At 37.1% G+C, this 9,808-nt stretch overlaps 1 protein-coding gene across 1 annotated transcript in view; it reads left to right on the top strand.

Annotated features, from left to right (window-relative positions):
- plcg1 (phospholipase C, gamma 1) overlaps window positions 1-9,808 on the top strand; it is an 80,170-nt gene that overhangs the window by 39,888 nt on the left and 30,474 nt on the right. The window contains exons 20-23 of the mRNA XM_016240901.1: window positions 1,365-1,552; window positions 2,930-3,131; window positions 8,191-8,268; window positions 8,364-8,467. Coding sequence (XP_016096387.1) covers window positions 1,365-1,552; window positions 2,930-3,131; window positions 8,191-8,268; window positions 8,364-8,467 — 572 coding nt within the window. The remainder of the gene's footprint in view (window positions 1-1,364; window positions 1,553-2,929; window positions 3,132-8,190; window positions 8,269-8,363; window positions 8,468-9,808) is intronic.

Below are 9,808 nucleotides of genomic sequence, written 5' to 3'. Positions count from 1 at the left end.
TGTTTTGGTTCTGATTATCATGTTTATCGCGCTGAAATCATGCGTTTTAAACTATATGAGTTTAAACTTCTGATACACGGTTTTCTGAGAGCACACATCTGAAGCACACGCACAGAAAGCGGCTGTCACAGCATGAGTACTAAACTAAGCTCTCATTCACACACAAGTTTACTTTAAACACACACACAAGTTACAAAAACAGTGGGTTATGTCTGTGAAGGTAAGCAGCTGGGAAATAAATCGCATGTTTATTTGAGATCTGTGTGGCGGCAGCAATATACAGTAAATAAATCAATAAATGCACTTCTCTCATCTCCTCTGACGCTGGGACTCTAAACAGTGTTCTGTGCTCGTCTGTGCAGCCAAAGACAAAACAGTTAGCATTGCAAAATCAAAATGATGGAGCCATGGGTGGAAACTTACAGATTAAGGGGCGGTAATATTATAATGAGATCCCTTTGCAACGTCACTAGGGGAGCGAAATCAGACACGCTCGTTTTTTCAGAGGCTTGCAGAAAAAGGCTTACCAAAACAAAGTTACTGGGTTAATCTTTTTCACGTTTCCTTGGCTGGTAGATGCACCGGGGACCTGATTATTGCATTTAAAACCTGGAAAAGTCATGTTTTGGTTCTGATTATCATGTTTATCGCGCTGAAATCATGCGTTTTAAACTATATGAGTTTAAACTTCTGATACACGGTTTTCTGAGAGCACACATCTGAAGCACACGCACAGAAAGCGGCTGTCACAGCATGAGTACTAAACTAAGTTCTCATTCACACACAAGTTTACGTTAAAAACACACACACACGAGTTACAAAAACAGTCGGTTATGTCTGTGAAGGTAAGCAGCTGGGAAATAAATCGCATGTTTATTTTAGATCTGTATGGCAGCAGCAATATACAGTAAATAAATCAATAAATGCACTTCTCTCATCTCCTCTGACGCTGGGACTCTAAACAGTGTTCTGTGCTCGTCTGTGCAGACAAAGACAGAACAGTTAGCGTGTTTAGCTCAAACTTTCGCCATTGCATTAGAACTAGTACGCCGTTGTCGCTTGTGAAAACACAATAAGATTAAGGGGCGGTAATATTATAATGAGATCCCTTTGCCACGTCACCAAGGGAGCGAAATCAGACGCGCTCGTTTCTTCAGAAGCTTGCAGAAAAAGGCTTACCTAACCAAAGTTACTGGGTTAATCTTTTTCACGTTTCCTTGTTTGGTAGATGCACCAGGGACCTGATTATAGCACTTAAAACCTGGAAAAGTAAATTTTTCATGATATGTCGCCTTTAAATGTGACTAATGTTTTAGCACATCTGATCTCTTCTGGAAGCTGATTCCAACTGATTGCACCTCTAGATCATTAACAGCATGGACCAGCATGTGACGGAGAAGTGGTTTCACGGGAAGCTGGGAGCGGGGCGTGATGGGCGTCAGATCGCGGAGCGTCTGCTGTCGGAGTACTGCCTGGAGACCGGCGCGCCCGACGGCTCGTTCCTGGTGCGGGAGAGCGAGACCTTCGTGGGAGACTACACTCTCTCCTTCTGGTAACCTCCCCTCCTCCACCTGGAGAGCGTCAATCCAGACCTTTCAAACAGATTTTTAATCTCTCTTAAAACTAGAAACTCTTTTAACAGAGTTAAGCCAAATACAGTATTGGAGTTTTTAGCAAAAATAAATTATAAAAACATGATATGTGACCCTGCAGCACAAAACCAGTCTTAAGTCGCTGGGGGATATTTGTAGCAACAGCCAACAATACATTGTATGGGTCAAAATGATCGATTTTTCTTTTATGCCAAAAATCACTAGGATATTAAGTAAAGATCATGTTCCATGAAGATATTCTGTAAATTTACTACTGTAAATATATAAAAACTTAATTTTTGATTAGTAATATGCATTACTAAGAACTTCATTTGGACAACTTTAAAGGGGATTTTCTCAATATTTAGATTTTTTTTGCACCCTCAGATTCCAGATTTTCAAATAGTTGCATCTCGGCCAAATATTATCCTAACAAGCCATACATCAATGGAAAGCTTATTTATTCAGCTTTCAGATGATGTATAAATCTCAATTTCTAGAAATTGACCCTTATGACTGGATTTGTGGTCCATGGTCACATACAATTCAGCCATAATATTTCTCGCCATGAAAATAGCCACAGAAGCTGGAATGGCGTTAAACACAAACAAACAAACAAACAAACTTAAGATTTGATCAAGTGGTATTCACCAGATGTCGCAGAGGTCATACAAGACTGACTCGTGCATTTTTGCTTAAAGGTGAAGACCCTACTCAAAGCATGTTCTGAATGATTCCCCTTTCTGTCAAACACATTTTATCGGACTGTCCCGCTTTTAATGTATGTGGAAAACTCTTTTATGAAGTGAACTCAAAGAGTTATTTATTATAATTTTGCCAGAAAAAGTTTTAGAATTTTTATCATGTTAATGTAAAAATATAGTGCTTTCAAACAATTAATCGCATCCAAAAAAGTGTTTGTTTACATAATATACATGTTTGCGTACTGTGTATATTTATTATTTATATATTAATACCCACACATACAGTATATATTTTGAAAATATTTACATGTATATATTTATATTCATATAATTGATATTATAAATATACACAGTACACACACATATATTATGTAAACAAAAACTTGTATTTTAGATGTGATTAATCGCGATTAATCGTTTGACAGCACTAGTAAAAATCTTGTGTAATATAACTTGTGTTTGTTTGTTTGCTGGTTTTTATTGTATTTGTTATACTTGTATTGGTGAATTGTTTTTGCCATTAAAAAAAAGCCTAAGATGCTGACATGGCATTAAATGAAAATATACTACTACTCCCAACTGAAAGCGTGAAGCAGCTGTGAGTTAAGAGCGGTGTGGGTTTCCTCTGGACAGGCGGTCCGGTCGGGTTCAGCACTGCAGAATTCACTCTCGGCAGGAGGCCGGCAACCCCAAGTTCTACCTGACGGATAACCTGGTGTTCGACACGCTGTTCGCGCTCATCACACATTACCAGCAGGTGCCTCTGCGCTGCAACGAGTTTGAGATGAAGCTGACCGAGCCAGTGCCGCAGACCAACGCTCACGAGAGCAAAGAGTGAGTTCCACGTCTCAACTGACCCAGCTGATGATCGAAAGAACTTACAGGGACAGTTCATTACATTTACGTTTAGTAATTTAATCATTTAGCAGACGCTTTTATCCAAAGCGACTTACAAATAGAAGGACAATAGAAGCAATCAAAAGAGCAATAAAATGCAAGTGCTATAACAAGTCTCGGTTAGCCCAACGCAGTACACGTAGCAAGTTTATATATATACTGTATATATATATTACGGGTTGCACCGACTAGTCGACTTCAGTGCTCTGGCATGACGCTTTAAGCTTGACGTCGACTAGTCGCTGGTCCTATAGAGGGCGCAACAGGATAAGAAATCTTTGAAAGACTTCCACATTTACGCTCAGTTTCCAAACAGTTAAAGTGACAAATAAATGCATACTCTGAAAGCGCTTCACAAGACATGTGTGATTATATTACTGGATGCTCGACATTGAACGGGAGAATGCACGTTTTAAACAGCTTTTTGCACAGGTAAGTTAATCGCCGTTCTAATCTAATGCGCTGCTGCACTGTAACGCACACACAGCTACAGACAGTAGCACGTACATCAGGTGCACAGAATCATTCAGCGCGGAAATGTATTGTCAACACTGTTCTGTGATTTCTCAATAAAATAACTTAGAAACTGAAAAGTTCAAGCATATATTTCTTAACTAAATTCCACAGCTTCACTACTAGTAGAGAGACACTGCCAGCTAGAATTAATTCTCACACGCAATCGCTCACTTTACTGTGCTACTTTATCTGTGTCTGATTTAGAACGAGCAGAAATCTGTGAGAAACATAACGACCCAAAGACAATGTTACATTCTTATTTTTATTAGGCCTATTATTATTCATGAAGTTACTTTTATTATTAAATTAAAAGTACAATTAATTTGCCCCGCAATAATTACCGCAAAACTGACGCACTGCGAGGACAACAAAAGATCAGACTATTTACTCCTCAATTAAAATGTTTAATTATAGTCCTATAATTAAAATATTAACACTGCAGTCATCAATAAAAATCAGTGAAATGAAAAGCTTTTATTTCAAGCACCGACTTTCAAAAACAACCTGTTTAACACGAAATAACACTTTCAGATAAACATCATTTACTATTTTTAATCATTTTTTTCCCTCGTGGGGACCGCAGGCCACAATGTCAAAAATTTTAGGTTTTACTATCCTTGTGGGGAAATTTGGTCCCCTCAATGTAGCATAAACAAGTACACACACACACACACACACACTCACATGTACACACACACACACTCACTCACTCACTCACTCACATGTACACACTCACTCACTCACTCACTCACATGTACACACTCACTCACTCACTCACTCACATGTACACACTCACTCACTCACTCACTCACATGTACACACTCACTCACTCACTCACTCACATGTACACACTCACTCACTCACTCACTCACATGTACACACTCACTCACTCACTCACTCACATGTACACACTCACTCACTCACTCACTCACATGTACACACTCACTCACTCACTCACTCACATGTACACACTCACTCACTCACTCACTCACATGTACACACACACACACTCACTCACTCACCCACATGTACACACTCTCTCACTCACTCACTCACTCACTCACACACTCACTCACTCACTCACTCACATGTACACACACACTCACTCACACACTCACTCACTCACATGTACACACACACACACACACACAAAGAAAACAAGTAGATGGAATAGAAAAATAATAATTCTTACAATGATCAGTGTTCACCCCAAAAATGTCAATTCTTTCATTTGGTCATCCTCTTGTACCTTCCAAACTCGTATGACCAACTCTCTTCTATTAAAAGATATTTTGAAGAATGTTGATAACCAAACTGTTTTTAGTTACCATTGACTTCCATTGTATGGACAAAAAAAAAAAAAAAACAGGCGTTTCTCAGAAAAGATGTTCCTTTTATTTAATTATTTATTTTTTTTGCACAGAAGAAACTCGTACAGGTTTGGAATTAGATGAGGGTGGAAAAATGACAATGATCATTTTTGGGTTAACTGTCCCTTTAAGAAATCGGAAACTATTACCGTATTGACCTAAATATAAGACGACCCTGATTATAAGACAACCAGATGTACCTTTTGGAAAAAGGCCTTTTAAAAACCAAATCTTGTTTTTTCTCAGTAAAACACATTTTGTCTTCAATTATTTTCATATTGCATATTTTTCCTATTTAAATTTTTGTTTTGAAAGTATGGTAAAAACTGGTAAAATGTAACAACAATCACATTTAAAAAATATACACTTTTTGATATACCATTAAAAAAAAAAAACAGGTAGCCCATCTGAATTAGAACATTTAGGCTATACATCTAATAGTAGCCTACCAAAATCTTATTAACAGTAGAAGTTAAATCTTACTGTAGTCTTCAGATCTGGGTACTGTCTTACGTTTTAAAATCGCAAAGGGAGTTTGGTGCCATCAGGCTAACGTGACAGTCACGACTCATGCAGCTGTAAGGTTTTCTGCTTCTTTTGTTTTTACTCGCGATCTTTAAAACACGCATTGCATTACGTATTTCATGGCACACTTGTTTTATGCGTATTTGGCGCCACCTGTTGTTGCTGGTGTATTATTGACATGTCAAAGTCTAGACCCTGAATATAAGACGACCGCGTTTTTTCAGATGAATTTCCAAGAAAAAAACATCGTCTTATATTCGGGACAATACGGTATTTTATGCAACCAACAATGATATTATCATGCAACAGAAAATTATAATCTACAGTACTGAGGATGGATGATTGTTTAGTATTTTGGGAACTAATTAGATGATTAATTCAAACCACTCACTGGTGAACAACTCGCATGTAGAAACTAGTGCTGTCGAACGATTAATCGCGGTTAATCGCATCTAAAATAAAAGTATTTGTTTACATAATATATGTGTGTGTACTGTGTATATTTATTATACGTATATATAAATAGACACACATGCATGTACATTTTAAACAAAAATATGTTTTGTTTATATATTAAATATATTTATATATTAATTAAATTGTATGAATATAAATATATGTATGTAAATATTTTCTAAATATATACTGTATATGTGTGTATTTATATATACATAATAAATATACACATTTCACACACATATGTAGACAAAAACGTTTATTTTAGATGCGATTAATCGTTTGACAGCACTAGTAGAAACTTAAAATCTGGACTTGCAATACATGTAGCAGATCTGACGGCATGCATACTGAAATCTTGATTTGTCTCACTCTGATTGGTTCAGTTTGATTGCTGTTAAAATAAGTGTTTGTGAGAGGCGCCCGTGTTTAGTTTACTTCCTTCAGCTGTTTGTTGTGATTGGTGCGTATGAGTTTCTCCGAATGCGGTTAGCTTATAATTAGCATCTAGAGAGCAAGTGTATGCCTCAGACTGCACACAGAAATTGATCAGCTCTGGCTGAGATCCCCACAGCTCTAATGCGATTGGCTGGTTTTACGCAGTTTCCGGGAGTCACAGGGTACAGGTGCAAATCGAAAATCTTCTGAAGAAAGATGTTGAAGATAACTTCTAAGAATTCGTCCCTAAATATAGCTTGAAAAAATTAAGTTCTTGAATATTTTCTTTAGAAAATAAGTTGCCAATTCTCACTGTTAACTAGTTGCTTATTAGCATGCATACTACTATCATACTGGCTGTTTATTAGTACTTATAAAGCACATAGTAATGCCTTACTCCGCAAGACCACCCCATACCTAAACTTGAAAATTCTGTCATTAATTACTCACCCTCATGTCGTTCCAAACCCGTAAGACCTCCGTTCATCTTTAGAACACAAATGAAGATATTTTTGATGAAATCCGAGAGCACTCTGACCCTCTGTAGAGAGCAATGCAACTGAAATGCGTTGATTACGTTCTGGGGAAAGCGCGCGCATGCGATGTGATACTCTCTAAAAGAATGGTTGAATAAAGTCGTTATTTTTGTTATCTTTACGGTTGAACCACTGATGTCACATGGACTATTTAACCGTTGTCCTTGCTATGTTTCTGAGCATTGATCGTGGTAGTTACCTTGCTGTCTATGGAGGGTCAGAGAGCTCTCACAATCCATCAAAAATATCTTAATTTGTGTTCTGAAGAAGAACGAAGGTCTTAAGGGTTTGGATCGACATGACGGTGAGTAATTAATGACAGTATTTTAACCCTATAACAACTACCTCACTAACTATTAATAAGCAGCAAGTTAGGAGTTTGAGGCAAAAGTCATAGTTAATAGTGAGAATTGGTCCCTGAAAATAATCGTGCTGAAAGAATAAATTTATGCTGTAACAATTACAAACTGAAAAACAAGGTCTCTATTTGACATTTTCATAGAGTTGTTACTGAATCTCAAATCCAAAAAGTTACGTCATGCATAATCATGACCGTTAACTGTGTTCAGATTGATAATCTGTGTGACTTCAGAGCACTTGTGCACATAGTAATATTATATGAAGTTATTGTTTTGTAATGCTTAATTACAAAGAAAAAAAATTTGATGCATCACAATAAATTTAAGTACCTTACTTTTGGGTTTGAGGTTATCCCAACTTTAAGAAATTTATGATGTTTTTTTAAGAAAGTTCTTTTCAAGAATTTGAATTTTTTACGTTTTGTCTAAATAGTAACAAAAAAAGATATAAACATTAAGCATATTTTGGATTACAATATAGAAAAAGGAGAATAATCTAGAAAATAAGAAAATGACAATTAAGAATAATTTTATTCGTAATGTCTTGTGAATCTGGCCTCAGCCAGTGCTTGAATTTATTTAGAGAGATCCTTGAGCACATCTGTACATCCAAGAAATAATTGATCATTTTGTTTTAAGTGTGAGAGAAGTGACTCTTTTCCTTTACAGTCTTTCTTGGCGCTAGATCTGTGTATTATTGTGGTTTTGGTTTACAAATGTACCTATTAATTGTTCGTTAGACCTTACGGTCAGGCGGTTTTTGAGTGAAAGCTCTTTCTCTTCTTGTCTGCGTGCAGGAGCCTGATTATGGATCTCTGTATGAGGGCCGTAACCCTGGATTCTATGTGGAAGCCAATCAGATGCCCACGTTTAAGGTACCTCTGCTCTCTCTGCATGTGCAGCGTGTTTCTGGTACTGTTCGGTTTAGTGTGTGACGGTCCTGTGTGTGTGTGTGTGTGTGTGTGAGCAGTGCACAGTACGAGCCATGTATGAATACAAAGCCCAGCGCGATGATGAACTTTCCTTCAGTAAGAACGCCATCATTCAGAACGTGGACAAACAGGAAGGAGGCTGGTGAGTACAAGACAGTCAATATACAGCTGCAAATTCAGTGTAAAAAAAAAAAAATATATATATATATATATATATTAGTGCTGTCAAAATTAGCACGTTAACGCAGACGATACATTTTTTCAGTTTAACACGTTAAAAATATTTAATGCAATTACCGCAGGGGCGGGGCTAGGGTTGGCCACCCCACTCACAAGTGCTGCTTCACTTATTCTAATAACAAGAAGTGCATTTATTTAGTCGCAGAACGTCTTTACGAGCACATCAAATGGGAGCGGAGTGCGTGCTCTTCAATTGCACGCACAAAGGCGTCGGTGTGCACTGTAGCCTTTATCGTTTCATATCAAAGCACGAATGAAACTACGTGCATGCAGTGTCATGGTCGGTTAAGTCATGAAGTTACCAAAAAGGCGATTTAAAGCTGCCTTAAAAATGTGCATGCATGTAATATATTATATACGAGTCAGATAAAAAAAAACAAAAATATATATGTACAGTCGTGGTCAGAATTATTGGCACCCTTGGTAAATATGATCAAAGAAGGCTGTGAAAATAAATCTGCATTGTTAATCATTTTGAACTTTTATTTAAAAAATTCACATAAATCTAACCTTTCATTGGAGAATAAGAATTTAAAATGGGGGGAAATATCATTATGACATAAATGTTTTTCTCTAATACACATTGGACACACACGGCTTTTTGAAACCTCCATTTGGCATAATAACAGCTCTGAGTTTTCTCCTATAATGCCTGATGAGGTTAGAGAGCACCTGACAAGAGATCAGAGACCATTCCTTCATCCAGAATCACTCCAGACCCTTCAGATTCCCAGCTTCTCCTCTTCAGTTCACCACACTCATCTTCTATAGGGTTCAGGTCAGGGAACTGGAATGGCCAGGGCAGAAACTTGGTTTTGTGCCCAGTGACCCATTTTTGTGTTGTTTTCAAGGTTTGTTTTTGGATTATTGTCCGGTTGGAAGATCCAAACCCATTATAGCCCATTATAAGATTTCTAACAGAGTCAGTCACTTATTGATTTTTTATGTGTTGGTATTTGATAGAATCAAAGATGCCGTGTGTCTAGACAAGGAAACTCCAGCAGAAATATAGGCGCATTATGCACAAAATTCAATAACGAATTCAAAAGTAGTGTATTGCACACTTTTTTTTCATTTAAAAGTACTGCTATATGAACAAAAGTGCAATAACATTTTGTTTGCAAACACTTTAAACAAATAAGGTGCTTTCTTACAGCAGTATTCCTTTGATATAGTAGCAGTTAAAATATTTATTGTAAATCTCAACTTATAACATTAATGTAATCAAATTAAATATAAAACC

The sequence above is a fragment of the Sinocyclocheilus grahami genome, unplaced genomic scaffold (assembly GCF_001515645.1).
Source record: "Sinocyclocheilus grahami isolate Dianchi unplaced genomic scaffold, SAMN03320097.WGS_v1.1 scaffold604.1, whole genome shotgun sequence".
Taxonomy (NCBI): domain Eukaryota; kingdom Metazoa; phylum Chordata; class Actinopteri; order Cypriniformes; family Cyprinidae; genus Sinocyclocheilus; species Sinocyclocheilus grahami.
This window is presented reverse-complemented; position numbering and strand designations above follow the sequence as displayed.